General features: G+C 36.0%; 1 protein-coding gene across 3 annotated transcripts in view; it reads right to left on the bottom strand.

Annotated features, from left to right (window-relative positions):
• Hdac9 (histone deacetylase 9) overlaps positions 1-18911 on the bottom strand; it is an 885718-nt gene that overhangs the window by 166617 nt on the left and 700190 nt on the right. For all 3 annotated transcript variants that reach the window (XM_005377344.2, XM_013510571.1, XM_005377345.2), the window contains 2 exons: positions 3627-3682; positions 3294-3381 (listed from right to left, as the gene is read on the bottom strand). In XM_005377344.2, the coding sequence (XP_005377401.1) occupies positions 3294-3381; positions 3627-3682 (144 nt within the window). The remainder of the gene's footprint in view (positions 1-3293; positions 3382-3626; positions 3683-18911) is intronic.

The raw sequence follows: 18911 nt of genomic DNA, 5'->3' as shown, positions 1-18911 counted from the left end.
TATATTTTTCTGAATAAACAATAGTCTTCTATAGCATAGTAACAGTTTTCATAGACATTATTTATTAAATTACACAAATGCATTCCTATACTTGTGTAGTCCTTGATTATGTATCCATATTCACCAAATATTTAGAGATAAAAGTTTAACCCAAGCATAGCTTTTGTTTTGGGCAACAACTTACAGTAGTATAGTTTTCAGACTATCTTACCATTTTTTTCTATTAGTTTTCCTTGCTAGAAAATAGTCATACAAATTACCGAGTTCCCAAGAATGATATGCAGCTTGTTTCTCCACAGCAACACATATATACTATATTAAGTGATACAAATTACTCATACTTGTGAAAAATTATACAATTGAAGTTAACTGGTTAATTAAAAGCCCCAAAGTAGACTTTGCATCTAAGATATGATGGGAAATGGGAAAAATTATTTTGATACCTTCCTAGTTAAACAACTATATTGTGAAAATTGATTCTGTACATAAATTCAGAACAAACCCACTTTCATTTTTACATCAATTTACCTTTTAAAAAAGCATATATTCTATCAGCTAATGTTACCACTCATTTAGTATTGAGACTTATAATGGAAGTCTAAAGGTATTTGATTCACAATAGGACTTCTGCAGATCTCACAGGTCAAACAACTGTTTTTTAAAAAAAAGAAAACCTAAGATCAGTTATATTCAAACTAAAAGCCACAATATGTAAAAGTTATATGAGTCATGTAGGAAAATCTTACTCTAGGACAGGTTAATGCCCTGCACATAACAGCAGGCCTCTTGCAAGTTCAAAAGCAGGTACACCTGCTCCCTTTCCAGACCAATTTGAATGTGTTTGGAATCTTCCCCAGAAAGCAGAAAAGGAAATGGCATGAATGAGCTTCACACATCAACTAGAACCATACCTGCTTAAAATGTTCAAAGCTTCTGAATTTGGCTGTGACCCAAAATAGGAGGTGAATTATAATTCTGGCTCTGTATTTACTAGGCATATAAAAATGCCAAAACTAGCTGTTGGACAATGAAGTAGGTCTGCCTTCTGTTGGCCCAGAATTGTGGAGCTAGTTCACACTGGTCAGCTAATGCTGAAGACTTTGGATATGCAGTAATGAATCTCTTTCATCATAAAAGAACCTTTGCGGCTTCTCCTTTGCTAACTTGCAGACTAGACCTGTCAGCCAGGGAGAACGGATGTCTCAGCACCACGTGGCACTTTAAAACTTCCTTCTCAGCAGCTGGAAGAAGCAGGAATTTCCTCAAAGTAGCCCTGCAGCTGCAGAATTTGGAAGACTTGAAAGTAAGAATATGTGGCCTGGTGGTGATCTCAGAGGCAACTCTTTGGAGGGAACTTCATATGTTTAGAGAATTTGAAATAAAAACATCTCGTTGGCTGCAGTCTACTGAGAAATCAGGATCCTTCATGATTGGACAGTGATGCAAATTCATGAGGAAAGGCCAGTAAGCGTACAGAAAACTTCTCAGGGCTACCAAGTTTTATAATTTGTATCAGTTATATGCATCAGTCTTTTATTCTTATGTTAATGTACAAAAACAAAACTTTGCATATAAACCCTCTGAAGTACAAAATATCCATCTATCATAAGCTAGGTGTTTTAGCTTTTAAATCTATTAAACAATTCACTGCTTTCGGATTTGGATATCATAAATGTGGTTCCAAAGGACACTGAACAATTAATATCTTCATAGAACCCTAAAACGACAGCAGAGGAGATTTCTCAAAAGTAAACACTAAAAGATTCTTAGGAACAGGATGAGCAACCGAGCAATCACTGTCTTACATAATTTTGACAAATTTAGAATCCTTAGAAAAATTTTTTCACACAGTCTTTGAACTTCATCTGCTATCCTTTCAAGTTTTTGTCTGATATTTCTAGCATCAAATTTACAAAACAGTGAACGTACTAATTTTTTTAAATGTAGTCTTATAATTTGTGTAAAACAAATTGAATTTTCCTTTCATATGTATATGGAAATATAGGCACTGATGTCTTCATTTATGCAAAGTTTTAAGACCTTGCTGCTGTAGTACATCTAGGCCTTCAGCACACTTTTTTAATAGTGAACTACGACCTACATAGAAACATGTTTGGAAAATATATTGAAACGGGTTTCAGTACACTTCACGTTACAATACAGTGTGTGAAAATCAGCTATTCCAACCAAGCGCTAGAACTGGTTACTCTTCCATTACTTTTATCTTCATTTTAACTTAACTAAGTATTTCTTCACATGGGCTTTGTTTGTGCTCTCTCAACCCTTTGGTGTGCCTGTTTAACTAAATCGGTGGGCTGCAGGGTGAGGCCATGACTTCCAATAAGATTTAATTATGAGTGCAGATATGAACAAGATTTAGACTATTAAGCCTTGCACTTCAAAAAAACCTTTAACATATTTTGCCTTTAAATCTTTTATCACCTGCAAAAATTAATTAAGTGCAGATGTAGCTGGTTCAGTTTGGATGCCAGGGTTCATTTCCTGTCTATGCTTTGTCAGACAACCTATTACACCTCCTTGTGAACTGGAGGCAAGCTGAAAACGGGGCTCATAAATCACCGTTCAGTACTCTCCAGCCCTTCCTGGGTTGGTCCTTTTTGTATAGGGCAGATCTCCAGCTCATTATTCATGAATATACTTTAGACAACATGCCAAGTGTCATCTGCATTTAAGCAAACCATTTGTTAAACAAATTATAACTATTGTGTAAGAATGCGTCATATTAAAATCTAAGACTACCCTAATGCCTCTGACTTTTAATCACTCAGATTCCTGCAGAGTCATCCCAAACTGGCATCTGTGATCTGAGATCTTTTCAGAAAGAATGACACGCTGACTTGTTTTAATAATACCACTGTTGCACAATAAGCGACATGATTGCTAACCAAGGGAAGTGGCCAATTGGTTACCAAAGCAACAGCATTCTTTCCAGCACATCTGACTATTTAAAATCTATATTCTGTAGGGAAAAGTAAATTCAGGTTCTGTTGGGTTATTTTAACTGTGGAAGTATCAATTCATTTAAGGATCATAAAAGTTGCCCTGATCTGCGCCTTCTTCTCATTAAATTGCAGTTAACACCATGAAAGTGAAACGTGAATGTTTATGGTTTCAGAACTGCAATCCAAATTTAATGAGTTTCCACATTCAAAGGAAACACACCCTTCAGTTGTTTGCAAGTGCTAAAAGCAAGACAACCTAACAGAGAAATACAAATCCACTCCTTTTTATCTAGAGTCACTGAAAATGCAGCTCTGGCCAGGAATACATACCAGATCTACAATCAATATCTTGCTTATATTTAGTTGGTCTCGCAAGTATTTGGCGGTAATTGCAACTGAATTAAAAAAGCAGAACCCCCTGTGGAATAGAGAAGAACAGAGAAATAAGAAAGCAAATCATCCAGGAAAACCATTGTAAATAATGTTCAGAGCATTTTTTAAAATGCTATATGATCTCTGAAGCCATAAATCTGCTTCTGGGAGTACCTTGCAAAATTTTTCAGTCCATCTGCTAACAATTAGAGGCTTCAGAAACATGCATAGGGCAGGTGACCGCTGGGAAACCAGGGTGCCTGGAGATGGGTACGAGTCCTTGGTACTTACATGGCTGCGGATTCTTCAGCATGATGACCTGGAGGCCTCACAACAGCAAATCCATTCTGCAAGAAAAAAACGGGTTTTCAGTGGTCAGCCATGACGGGATTGTTGGGATCTCCACACCCTGCACCCAATGCAGTGTGAGGTGCACACAAAGACTGAAGTCTCCCAGTGCTCTTGAGCTTGTTTTCTTGTCCCTATTACCGTGTCATAGAATGGATAAAAATGATATATATGTATAATCACATTTTCTCAGACCATATCTCAGAAAGAAGGCTGCCACTGGGCCAGAAGAGGAAGAGATTTGGGAGTTGTACCTAGCTGGCAGACATGTATGTCAGATCTTACATTTGCATGATTCATTTTCAAGAACAACTTCTTATTTTTCATGACATCAGCATCCTATGGCAGGAGAAGAAATTCACTTTTGGTACATGTTTGGGTAAAGTTTGGAAAGACCAGGGAAAATCCAAAATGAAAATTCTTTAACTGGATCTCCTCAATGGTTATTTCTATTCCATTGTCAGCGAAATGATAAATTTACACTCTTACACTCACATAGACACAAAACACGTCTCAGAAAGGTGAACAAGAGAACAATCGAAAGCCCATATTTTTTCCAGCCTATAAATTTAGTTTGGATGACTGCCAAGCCTTGCAACTTTATTGAATTCCCAAAGTCAATTTCTAGCCCAAGTTCTGGAATTTTATAAAGAATTCCAGGGCTGAGTAGCAATCATATCTATCTATGATCAAGGAATGCCTTAACCTTCAGATTAGTTGGAATACATCATGGAAATCTGAAGTAACTCCAGCACAAAGGCAGGGAACTATAAATCTTTGCAAAACCAGCATGCTCAAAAGAGTTGGGTTGTCTGACATGAGAAATTATCATTTATCACATGGTTCACACCACCTTTCACTTAACTATGATTCCAGGAACATTCAACATATAATCCTAAAAGTTTTGAGATAATTTTAATATGCCCCTGGGGTTTGTTTTTTTTTTCTTCTAATTGTTTAACTGTAAGTTATCAGAAAAATCATGGATGCCTGGACTTGGTCTTTCAACTTATGAACATTTTTTTATTGCAGTAATTAACAATGAATTAATTTGCCATATATTTTGGTGAGTGTATGTAATGTAATTAATCTCAGGAGCAAATACGAAGTTTCCATGGCTTGACTATGTTCCCCCAAAATTCAAGCATCAGCCACGTAATCTCTAACTATATTCCAAAGTGCAGTCCTTAAGTGGTGATTGGGTCATGGGAGGCTGTCACCGGTGGTAGTGGGTTAGTGGGAGGGAGTGGGTTTCCGTGAAAAGGATGGCTTTAGCCAGATTCTCTTCTCTGTATCTTGCATATGCTATGTACATTTTTACCATGTTATAACTGACTCTGAAAACCTCACCAAATGCTAATGCCTTGCTCTTGGTCTTCTCCAACCTCAAGCACTAAAGCCAAATAAAGCTTCTATTGTTTATAAATTATGCATTCTGAGATATTTTGTTATAGCAGCAGAAAATGGACTAAGAAGTCAAATAATATAGTACTTATTTGAAATCTTGAAATGGTGATAAAATATAACTTCTATTCTTCTTATGATACTGTTTCTCTGACAATACAAGATTAACATGGAAAAAACTTAAGAAACAATGTAAGACAATAGAGAGCAGAATATTAATATAAAAAATGAGACTATGGGGCCATATGTCTTCTAACAATGAAGAATTCTGTAAAGATGATGATAAATTCAATCTAATTCACTGGGAAAACAACACAGTGAAAATAACAAATGTAAGGCATGGATAATCTAATTAGCAAGCAAAGAAATTTTAGATTAGGAATAACAAACACTTTTAGAATTTAATTAAAATGTTATATTTTATGGGTAAACTGTGATTAGATAATATAAAAGAGAAAATACCCAGTGACCAAAAATTATAAGGAAAAATATTTAATTTAATTAGTAAACACAAAAACCACAATGAGAAGTCATTTTTTTCCTCCAGGAAATTAGAGTGTTAAACAATCATCTCTTTGGACAAAGAAGTGATAGCTCACCTGCATGCTGCTTGTAGAAGGGTAACTTAGAGACTTTCCCAAAAACAACACACCTCTACAGATCCAGAGCCTTTGAATTAATAAGACAGCTATAGGACTTTTGCCCTGAGGGTGTTATTAACTATGTATACAAGGGATTACTTTAAAGAGCATGTTTAAACTGAGCATGGTGTTGCATGCCTGTAATCCCAGAACTATGGGAGGTTGAGGCAGGAGGATCACAAATTAGAGCCTAATCCGGGCAACATAGGGACATACTGAGCTCCTCTCTCAAAAAAAGAAAAAAGAAATTTTTAAAACAGGGTTGTAGCTTACTACACAGGTCCTGGGTTCAATTCCCAGTACCACACACATATACAAACACAAGAACATTATTAACTTACAAAAAGATGAAGTGAAAGCCAGGCATAATGGAACATGCCTGTAATCACAGGTACTTGGGATGCTAAGGCAGGAAGATTACAAGTTTAAGGCCAGCCTCGAATACATAGTGAGATCTTGTCTCTAAATAAATAAATAAATAAAGTGGATTCATATCAGAAACATAATTAATGGATTATGGTACATTTATACCATGGAGTACTAGAAAGTTTGTTTTTATAAATATCCAATGAAACAGAGACTTTATAATGTTAATTTTAAAAGTATTACTCATTAATACACGTAGTGTGATATACCTGAAAAAGTTAGAACTCAGCCTTACTGGAGTTCATAATGAAACAGAATGGAAATAAAATTTCATAGGAAATTACCTGGGCTATAGGGAACAAAACAAGAAATAGAATTTGAATTCCGTCTTGTTTTCTGAGAGCCAATTCTTTAAACAACGGGTCTGCCTTTTGCTTTGCAATTCTTGACAGTAACCCCCACCATTCTGTTACATGGCTTCTGAAATTACTTGAGCTTAGATTGAAAACTATCTCCTTCTTGCCACTTTCAATAAACTTTTCTCAGTCTCGAGAATCTACCCAACTTCTATTGTGCCTGTGGAATCATCCAGCCGCCTACACGCTCCACGCACAAGCCCCCTTTCCACGACTACAGCTTTCCAGGGATCCTTCTGTGTTCTTCCACCCTTCAACAGCTCACAGGACAGCCTGCGGCAGGAGACAGACCTGCTTACTGTGCACTGCGTGAAGAGCATAGGCCCTCTCCTCACAATATTTCCTTGTTAAAAAACAAAACAAGAAAAAAAGAAAAATGAAAGGACTGGATCACTAAAAGAAAGAGAAGCCAGGCTATATTAAAATGCCTTAGGCAACCTTGAGGCATTCCTGGGCCCTTTCGCTCCTTACACTAGAGAAGGTGTTAGTCCTCATATCTGTCTCACCACCTGCAATCTGGAATCTCATCCTTACCTGATTGCTATAATCATATATCCAACTCTTCTCACTTTTAATATAATTATGTACTCAACTTTTCTCACTCACATGCTACGCTCACATTAAAATTTTCCTCCCAATTACATACTTTCACTACGGTTTAAATAGGCTTAGATCTTGTACCATCTTGGAGATATACAGGGAAATATATATATATCTCCATCCTCAAGCCTATCACTTCCTCTAAGCCCCACACTATTTTTCTTCTCTTTCTCACATCCAAACTCCTTCAAAGAAATGGTCTACCCTACTTCGTCTTTTCTTCACTTCTTCACTTCTGCCTCAACTGATCTCCATTTTCTCTTCCGACTACATCACTGGAGACAGTCTCCGAGGGATCACCAGTGGGCTTCATGTCCCTGAACCTAACCATATTTTTACACTTTTAACTTGTTGGCCCTTTGTTAGTTTTCAACACTGCCAGCTACATCCTTCTCTTTTAAAGATTAGCTTTGGCTTCCGTGACAGCATACTACCCTTGCACCCTCATCTCCACTTCCACTCCAGAGACAGATGCCTGTTCATAAAATACTGAGGTTACTCAGGCCATATCTTGGACACCTCTTCTCGTTCCACACTTCCTAGGCAGTGCTACCACTGTTATGAACTTAGTCACCACTCATCATAAAAAGCTTCATGGGTTTCTATTTCCAGGATAAACTTTCCTCCAAGTACCTGGCCAACCTCTCAGACCACCTCCTCTATATCTTTATTTGGAAATTTCAAGATCACTTCAAACTCAGAATATTCAAAGTCAAACTGCTGATCACCCAGTTTTTCTATTCTAAAGAGAATAAAAAGAGCAATAAAAACAGAGATCAGTTGAGTACAGAATTTCAAAACAAGATGGTAGGAAATTAACAATGGTTATTATATTGTATATTGTTATCTTCAAAGTAGTTGCTCAGATTACCAGATACAGGCATGCAAAATTGATCAAACAATATAAACACTAACTGTTCTTTCAATGAACTAATAGAAATTAGTAGTGTAACTGTCAGCTATTGTGTGTGTGCGTGTGTGTGTGTGTGTGTGTGTGTGTGTGTGTGTGTGTGTTATTCTTTCTTTCTCCTTTCACTTAGCAATAATATAGTGATTCACCCACTGGCTAGAGTCAGAGATCAATGGGTCGTCTTTAACAATGCCTCTTTCTTCCATTCCTTCAGTCTCATTTTAATTCCCAGCCAACTTCTACTGATTTCACTTTTAACACTTACTCAAAGGTATGCATTTATGTTTGTATCCATTCCTTGACTCTCTTGCCTTTTAAATTTCTACCTTTATTTACCTCATTCATCCAGTAATTATTGCCAGTGATTTCCACATCTACACAGACAATCCACTCAATATCCTCATTTCTCAGTTTTTTTACTCTGTGCCATTAATAAGTTTGACTTCTATGTATAGTCACATTCCAAGGCCCTGTCGGTACCAATAACAAGATCACCTTCATAATTTCAGGGTCAGGCATCCTAATCTCCCACTATTTTATCTTTCCAACTAGTCTTAGCTGCATGGGACTTCCAAACCACTGACCTTATTTAAATTTTGTTATCCCCTTTCACCACTCCACCATGTTCAGTTTCCTTCTTGTGTGGAGTGGAACTCAGGTCCATCATTATATTTACTTCCTTGCATATCTTATTACTTTGTCACTTTCTCCCTCCAACATAATCTCCTGGGCACATTATCTACTCAGGCTGTCCTAACAAAACTACCACAGGCTGAGTGGCTCAAACAATAGAAATTCATTTCTCACAGTTTTGGACACTTGAAAACAGGTCTGCCAGGACTGATCTCCAGCAAGGGCTCTGTCTACCTTGTAAACAGCTACCTTCTTACCATAGTCCTCATGTAGTCTTTCCTCTTAACAGTCAGACAGCAGCAAGCTCTGGTGTCTCTTCTACTTCATACAAGGTATCAGCCCTACCAGATTAAGGCCCTGATGACCACATACATCTTTACAGCCTGTTATGGTTTGTATCTCAATGTTCCCCCAAAGCCTCATGCAGTCATAGGGGGTGGGCTTTTTAGAGGTGGCTGAATCTAGAGTTTATGATTAATTCATGGTCCAGTGCTGGGATTAAGAGTGAGAGTGCTACACCCACCCTAGGGCGGGTAGCCTACCAACAATATAAGGGACAGCAAAAGGCTCATTCTCTCTCCCTCTCCCTCTCCCTCTCCCTCTCCCTCTCTCTCCCTCTCCCTGCCCCTGCCCCTCCCCCTTCCACTCTCCCTGTCCCTCTCCCTCCGTGGTTCTGCTGTCTCCTGCTGCCATGAACTGTTGCCCTTCTGCCATGTGCAACCCTTCCTTGGAGCTAACCAATTATGTACTGAAACTTCTACAACTAACCTTTCCCCTTTTAACTCTAGGTGTCAGATAAGTGTCTCAGCAATAAGAAAATTAACTAAGACACAGCCCCGTTGTACAACTATGGTCACACGGGAAACTAAGTATCAACATGTGAATTCTAGGGAGGCATAAGCATCCATTTCTTAACCTCTCAGTCACTGTGTTTCTTTTTCCCTCCAATGTACTCCTCTGGTAAAATTACAATTCCAATTAAGACACAGTACACCTGCTTGACTCCAGCACCTAAGCACATGTAAATGGTACATAACTGGTCTTTTGAATTTGCCAGCACAAATTCTAGTGTACTGTTCCCAATGCCCATCAGTCATAATGCACTCTTTAATTAATTCTCAAGGCCTTTCAGATAAGTATTTTTACTTTCTTTTTCTTTACATTTGCAATGAACTGTAGTCACTCCTTAGCTTTTGCTGATAAGTTGCTTCTTAATTAATTTAAAAAGTAGAATCCATTAGCATAAACTGTCTTCCACCCCCAAAAACCTGTTTATCTTCTCACCAGCACCTGACCCTAGCTCAGAGCACCTGACTGACCTAATTGACCTGTGCACCTCACGCCCACTCCCTCACTTATTCAAGGATAGTTGACCCGCAGCTTTCTCTCTTCTCTCTGATATCATCAATTTTTTCTTTTCTTCTCTTCTTCTCTTGTCTTTTTTTCTTTTCTGGCTTATTGTCATCACAGTGGAAAACATGTTTAAGTCACTCCTCTTAAGAAAAAGATGCCAGAATTTAATGACCAGTGTGATGCTAACAGGAGGTGGGACCTTTAAGAGGTAATTAATTATGAGAGCTCCTTCTCTTGTGAATGGAATGAAGGTCCTAATAAGACACATTCCAGTCAACCTCTGGCTCGCTTGTCCTCTGCCTTCTACCATGTTCATCTATGAGGCACCATTTTAGAAGCAAAGGGCGGTTCTCTCTAGACAATCAAAACTGCAGCATCTTGCTCTTGACTTCCAAGCCTCCAGAGGAGTGAGGAAATAAATTTCAGTTCTTTATGTATTATTCCACCTGTAAAATTTTGGTTCAGCAGCACAAATGCATGGAGCATTCTCACTCTTAAAAATCTGCCAAACTCTATTTCTGAGACCTCACCTACATTTGCAGTGATGTATCTCTTAGTGTGATTATATGAATTCTTGATTTTATTGTTTCTGATTATTGAGATTTGTAGGATTACTGTCCACACCTACTCATTAGTGGATCAACTTTTTCTTACCATTTTGGTTCCTAGGCTTACATAGTACCTCGCATATAGCAAGGTCAGTAACGAATGGGCTGAGGGTGTACCTCAGTGGTAGACTGCTGGCCTAGTATGTGTAAAATCTTGGATTCCATTCCCAGCACCACTAAGAAAAAAAAAAGATAAAATAATAGTGTAAACTGGACATTTTTCCAGTATAGTCCTGAAGTTATTTATTCTTACAAGGGTCCAAATTTTTGTACCCCAGCTTAGACCTTCAGTGAAAAGTCAACTTTTAGATGTGCAGATGGTGATTTATTACACTAGGTTTTCTTAGATATATATATAAAATATTTTGTAGTTTTAAATTCATAGTATCCTGGTATGAAAAAATAGGCTGTAAATGCTTTAAAATGAGAATGCTATTCTTAGATTCTGAGCTTCTTGCCTGGGGATTTGTTCAGTTCTTCTCTGTCTCCCTTCACACCTGGCGCAAAGAGCTGCTGTGTGTCTTATCACCTGAGCAAGTTTTTCCTCAGCTCAAGTGCATATTTCTAGTCAATGAATCTTTTTAATATTTACTATTACTTTTTAAAAGGAAAAGTAATTTACTAGTCTTAAAATATGTAAGCATGAGACATACATACAGTATGTAACATGCAATTCAGTGATGTGGTATATTATTTTGTCATTAAAGTCAATGATAATGATTTTCACTTTGTGAATAAAGTCTGTTTTTGTGACTGTAGAGTGTTTGTGATGTTCTTGCTTAATCCTTTTCCCTTTTAATTTGTGAGTATTTCAGACTATAGTAATAAAACCAAAAATGCCACAATTGCTTACAATTTTGATTTTTTTCTATTTCACCCCATGGAACACTCTTTGATTTATAATTCATTCAAAGCTATGAAGCCCAAGCAATTAATCTAAGCATATACAGAGTACAGTACTCTTCTATCACTTTATACCAACTTTACAGTGATGCAGTTTTCACTTAACAATTGGATTTTACTCTTTTCTAGTTTTATATTCTCCACAATCATGACTACTCATAGAGTTTTGGCAGTATTTTAATATCATGAACAATAGCAATTAATGATTCAAGTACTGAACGTGCTGACATCCCTATTTTATTAGTGTTGTTTAGAATTTACATAATGGAATTTTCTTGAGTTTAAAGGGAAGAAGTGATGTGTTCTTTGATTTCAACATTCGGGAAAATACAGAGAATATCTGATTACCCTATGTGGCTATGGGACACCAAGAAAATCTCTGACATAAAAGTATGACACAAAAATAGATTTGAAGAACAGAAATCTAATCATTTCACACTAGCCCACTTTTGTAACTAATAAAACTGCATTTTCTGAACACATTTATCAAACTGTCAGACTTGTTTTGTATTTCTTATGTACACAGTAAAATTTTTCCTGGGCAAATAAATGCAAGGCAGTAAGTAAATTACTGAAATCACTTTAAACATTTATTTTTTGACTCCACATAAGCTAAATCTACTACTACAGTAATGATGGGTACAGAAAATTCAAAATATGTAGAACAATATGATTATTTTATTTATGTTTATTAAGACTATCCTATGGATAACAGAAAGCCCATTTTTATTTCTCTAACATATCTATTGATGTAGATAGCCAAAAGATGGTAAGAACCACCTATGCAAAGTATGATTCCAACCTATGCAAAGTAAGTTTTAAAATAATGGAAAATAAGACCTTAATCACCACTGATGAGAGTGATGTAGTGAGGACACACTATGTACCAGAATCAACTAACAAATACAGAATTTAAAACAGAGAAGCAAAGATTACTTACACAAACTTTAGGAAACACTGAAAAATAAACTACAGCATAAACTATTTACAGTCCTGTTAATCACTTACTGATTCATTTTTTTGAATAAAACTATAACTACAATGCAGAGACTAAAATGTCTATGCTAACTTTATAAAATGGCAATAAGAAATGAGATGTCTGTGTTTCTCTGAAGTAGTTGATCAAATATTTTATCTTATTTTTATAATATAACACTATTTAGGGAAGCTATAAAAACAGTATCAAATAAATCCATCCTCTATAAAAAAAAATGTTTTCTACATAACTGCCTACTATCCAAAGACTAATTGAGCATTTCAGACCAACTGATTAGAATTTTTTAAAATTTGTTTTAGTGTATTGCTAATTTAGAGCTCAGTAATTACCAATCTTAAGTAATACTATTAAAATATTTCTAAATGAGACTAAAATACCAATGCTCAGTGAAGTAAGATCCATCAAAATCATGCACAACTTGGAAAAATCCTACAACATGTATTTCCAAGTAAAGATGTGATGGTTGAATTATTACTTCCAGTGCATTTGCTGGATTGGAAACTCATATGCAATGTTTTATGTGGTTGAAACATTTCACTGGGAGCCATTTCCTAGCTAAGCCCAACAGATTTATATCGGTGCACTCATTACCAATTGCAAAAATGACTTTCGGAAACAGTCCTTCCCTAAACATGTAGGTTGAGGTTTATTTTCCTTTAAAGAAGAATAGTAAAAGATATTTTAATCTACTTTGACACATAATAACTATCACAATAAAAGATGTCTGTCCATAGCCCTTTTGATTCTGATAAAAGAAAGTGCTGACAGCAACTTGAGCTTACAATTTATATGACTATACTAGGATGGTACAATCCCCCCTGATAAACTTACTTGCCTCATGTAAGAGTGATTACCTGAGGCTGGAACAAAAAGAGAAATGAAAATAAAGTATTATCTCTTTTCACACATTTTAAAGATTTATAGAAATAAATTTCTGATTCTTTATGTTAGAATCATGGTAAGAAATAGGCTTTTGAAAGATTTAATTAGATATATGATCTAAATTTCTCCTACTATACTAAAAGTTTGTTTTTTAAAAACAAAATCAATGCTTGAAGCAATTGTAATATCTACTAGGGCTTTTTAGTGTTTGGTTTAGAAAGCAATGGCTTATCATGTTTGTTGTTATCATATTGCTACATGAAGCACTTCTACTGAATGATTTCCCCCTCTACTAAAGTAAAATGGAATAAAGCAAGTCAACTCAATCAAAATTTTCTAGTGCTCGGTGGAACACCTACTATTGCATAGGTAATTTTCACTTGATTCAACTCTGCTTACCCAATCAAAATGGTACTGATTTCACTAAGCATAGTGGTACTGTACACAATTCCACTTCTTTATTTAAAGAAACTGAAAAATTTTTAATGAAAATGAAACACAGTATCTTTGTAAAAAATGTTGGGTATTAAAGTTTTGGGGTAAGATCATACCTGAAAATTGGATCAGCACTATCTTCTCTGCCGATCACTCCTTATAATGGATTTGGGGATTTAGATGATCAGAACTTAACTCAGAAGCACAGAACATATATATTTTTCTCTCCTGCCTCACCTACCACACTTGTTTACCTAGAAAGAACTGCAGTAATACTGGCTCAGACTCTACTTTTGAGGAATGACTGAGGCATAGCCATTGTTTTTGATAAACTGCTAAATAAGCTACAATCCCAATTGACCATTATGCATATGATATAATTTATCATATTCAAAGTCCCTATTCAATATAAATGTGGTTCCTTGGCTTATTCTAAGTTCTCCCTCTTCAGCTGCACTGATTTATATGATGGAAAATAGCTCTACATAAATTGTATTATGGCAACAACAGTGAAAAAATATATTCTTTTCCAGCTTTACTTTCTTGGAATTAAAGCTTGTGTGTAAATTAAAAGGTATCGCATCTATCAAAGTTATTTGATTTCCCTAACATGCAAGTCTTTACAAGAAAGAGTGGCATCATTGGGCATATTGCAATATCTGAACCATATGTAAAATTTTACATTCAAAATAATAAATAAAGGTCAGTCTTTTGGGCTGTCTTTAATAGTAGTTCCCCAGTATGCATAATACCTTGGAATATACTAGTATATAGTACCTAATAGTGGTTAACTTCAGCCTTTAAAAACTTTCTGAAAAGGCAAGTTTGCCTTAGAATTGATGCTATTAATCTAGAGCCACAGAAGGAAGAAAGTTTCACAAAGCAAGGCTATCTCAAGCACACTGGAATCTGGGAGGTTAAGGGAGGTAGATTTTCCAAGAAAACAGTAAGAGACATATGGGAATACCATTTTGTTTCTTGGAGTAAGCTCAAGGGAGCCAGGAAAACAGGAGCCTAGCATTAACAGTTTAACTGAATGGTGCACCCCAAGTACATGCACAGCTGCCAGCCCTGCGCCCTGAAGAATCCAGAAGGGAGGAGCTGATGACAGCACTGGAAAACAGTTTTTAGGAATCCTGGCAACTGTGGTCCATGACGCCTACGGCCCTGAGCCTGGCAAAGCTGTGGCTATGGATGGTACTAAATGCTTTCATCAAAAAAGCAGGATCCTGGTAAGGAGACAGAACATCTCATAGTGCTTGTATTACATGTAATTTAAGTTGAGCCTCATATAAAAATAATAATGGATCGACTATGAAGAAAGTCTTGTTGTGAGACAAGAAGTCATATAAATGGAAATCTTGGTAAGGCACTAATAACCCACTCAAAATCATTTGTTTAGTTTATCAGTGGTTTCACTTGACACAAGCCTCAACAATCCAATTGGCTGAATTTCTGGAAACATGACTGTTTTTTGGGCTACACTGACAAAATACAAATCAAGTATTTTCATTTCATAAATAAAGCCTCAGTATGAAAAACTTTTACAAAAAATATTTAGGGCAAAAGAGTTTTAGCTGTTGCTCTTTAAACTAAAACCAGGAATTATATGCTTTTAAAACAAATGATCACAATCCTCTGTGAAGACGATAACACAAAATAAGAGTAATGATTAAGACCTGAACAAAGATTATATTGAGGGAAAGCGTGTCCAATAACAGGATATTGTTCATCATTATATTTATTTATTCTTACTACTAGATTTTGATTCAATTAATTGTAGTACTAATATTTTAGAATTATTTAGTACATACAAACATTTTCAACTGGGTTTAAGAAACTTGAAAAATTTTAAGAGTAAATCTTAGCATTTTGCATTATATAGCTGTTATCAAAATCTCTAGGTCTTTGGATAGATGACTTTAACTTTGGTTATATTTTTCTTATTTTCTTATCCTGATTTTATTTTTCTTCTTCCATTAAATTTTAATTGTCTATGGCCAGACCCTGTAAGAATAACTACCAAGTAAATTTGATCAATTTACTGAAAAGTAGGTAATTAAATAAAAATTTTGAAGAAATTAGATTACATAATACACATACTAGTATCATTCAAAAAGAACATCAAATGAGTTGAACAGACTTTTTATTCTGCAGCAAGTTCATGTGTGTGCGCGTGCATGCACATGTGTATGTGTGTGAAATTTACTGCCATATAAAATTACAAAGGTGCAAAATACTTATGTTCTCTGAGTGTGTATGATATGTGCAATTTAGACACTGGTATAAAAAAGAAGCAAAACAATGTCTTTTGCAGAGTTTGAAACAAAAAAGCAAAGAAACATCTGCAATATAGATAAACCAGCAGGTATCTGCTTTTACACTATCAAAGATGAAAAACAAGCATAAATTACTGGAAACATATTTTCCGTTTGATATTATTTGTTTGTTCTATACTTTAAAAAATGAGGACGGGAAAATACACCAGAAAACCTTATATATTATTGCTACATTTGAGAGCTAGAATTTATTTCAGGAAGTATCTTCTCATTTATATAAAAAATATCATAAAGACTTGGACTAAAAGTGTAAAGTAGGTGTTAGTAACTGAGAAAAGCTCAGCAAGATTTAGAGGAGAGACAGACACAGATAGTCTTCAGTAAAAAATGGCATTTTTTAGTCAGTATGAGCTAAACCACATACAAGTAATGAAATCTGGATAGTTCAAAGCCAAGAATCAGATGAAGAGGATAGAAATAAGCATATCCAATTACCATGGAGCAGGCAGTTAAAACTACAAACCAGAAACTGAAATATTAGCCATCAGAAAAGCAGATGGGTAAGATAAAAAACTAAGAGAAAATGGACTGGGCAGTGGGAACATTATGGGCAGTCCAAGTAGGAAAGCAGTCTTGAGTAAAGAATCTGAGCAGTAGGCAGACACAATTCACTTTACTCAAAATCTGTTAAATGTTTGCTTGTGTGTCTTTTCATAGATAATGTAGATCACCCATACGTTGGTTTACTTAAGAGTTTTGAGAAAGAGTCAGAGTTCCTGGTACAACAGAAGTAAGAAGGCTGAGAGCAAAGGAATTTCTCATAAGGTTAAAAATGTAACTGCTGAGGTTCCCCCATCTCAGCTATTTAGACAGCCATCCCACAGTAGATGTACTGACAGTATATCAAAACCACATTTGTTCTTTCCTTCATTTAAGTGAAAGGATCAAATAGAGAAATAGTTCAATATGCCCTATTGTTATCACTGATCTTCATTTGTTATGAGTGTCAGACATAAATTATGCAACAGGAACTTAATGACACAGTGCTTATGATAGTCATGTTCACCTGATAGTGAATTAATATCCAGAATACACAAAGAACTGAAAAACATTAGCATCAAAACAAGTAAACCACTAAAAAAATAGGAATATGAACTGAACTGGTACTTCTCAAAAGAAGTATAAATGCAAGTAAAAATGGCCAATAATTATTTGAGAAATTATTCAATATCTCTAACCATCAGAGATACAGATAAAAACTGCATTGAAATTTCACTTCACTCAAATCAGAATGGCTATTACTAAGAAAACAAAACAAAACAAAACAAAAATAACAAATGTTGGTGAGGCTATGGAAAAAAAGGAACCCATATAAACTGTTGGTGGGAAAGTAAACTGGTACAGCCACTATATACATCAGCATGGATGTTCCTCAAAAATTTAAAATAGAACTATTATATGATCTATAGCACTATGGGGTATATATCCAAAAGAAACAAAGTCAGCATTCAATAGAGATATCTGCATTCTCATGCTTATTGTAGCACTATTCATAAGAGCCAAATTATAGAAGCCGTCTACATGTCCATCAATAGATGAATAAATGCTAAGAGTCCATCTTACACCAGAAAGAATAGCCATGATCAAGAAATCAAAAAGTAACACATGCTGGCAAAGCTGTGGTTAAAAAGAAACCTCTGATATTGATGGTGGGAATGTAAACTAGCTTGAAAATCAGTAGGGGGATTTCTCAAAGAATTAAAACTAGAAATTCTATATGACCCTTTCTATGTATTGTCACCAGAGAGTTTAAGGCATCATATTACAGTGATACATGCATACCAATGTTTATAGCAGCACAATGAATAACAGCTAAATCCTGGAAGCAGCTTGTATACCCATTAACAGAGAGTTTGATAAAGAAAATGTGGTATCCATGCACAATGGAAAGCTACTCAGCTAAAAAAAAGCGTGCATTTGACATGTCTGCAGGAAAATAGACACACCTGCCAAACGCTGAGTGAAATAAACTAGGCACACAAGCTTAAATACTGCATGGCATCTCTTATTTGAGGAACAACGTACAAAGAAAGAGCACAATAAAGGATGGAGAGAAAGAGACAAAGAGATGGATCTCTTGCAAACGGGAAAGGATCCAAGAGACCAAGGACAATGGGTGCGGGGAAGGGGAAAGGGAAATAGAATAAAGATATCCTATGTACAGGAACTGAATAACCTCAGTGACTGTAGACATTATATGCTATAAACATGTATGCAGGTTAATAATATCAACAAGAACGAAACTGGGGAGAACAGAATTAAAGGAGGGAAGGGCAAGGGAAAGGGACCAAACCCAGAAACAAGCTGTACTATGTGCAAATTCTCAATGCTTAAGATGACTGTAAGCTGCATGCACTCCAAACACATGCTAACAAAAAATGAAAATGTAGGGTATGTACATAACGGAGTATTATTCAGTCATTTAGAGAGACAAAATCCTTCCATTTGCAGGAAAGTGGATGGAAGTAGAGATCACCTATGTAAAATAAACCAGACTCAGAAGAGCAAGAATCAAGTTGGGCCTGGTGGTACAAGTCTGTAATTCCATTGTGCTGGTGGACAGAGACAGGAGAGTTGCAGGTTTAAGCCAAGCGTAGGCAACTCTGTGAGACCCTGTCTTATAAGTAAGAAACAAAAACCGGGCTGGGGTTGTAGCTCAGTGTGAAAGCCCTGGCTTCAATCCCCAGTATCAAAAAGGGGAAAAAAGGAAGAAGGAAGGAAGGAAGGAAGGAAGGAAGGAA

Source organism: Chinchilla lanigera, unplaced genomic scaffold (genome assembly GCF_000276665.1).
Source record: "Chinchilla lanigera isolate Chin_1 unplaced genomic scaffold, ChiLan1.0 scaffold00009, whole genome shotgun sequence".
Taxonomy (NCBI): domain Eukaryota; kingdom Metazoa; phylum Chordata; class Mammalia; order Rodentia; family Chinchillidae; genus Chinchilla; species Chinchilla lanigera.
This window is presented reverse-complemented; position numbering and strand designations above follow the sequence as displayed.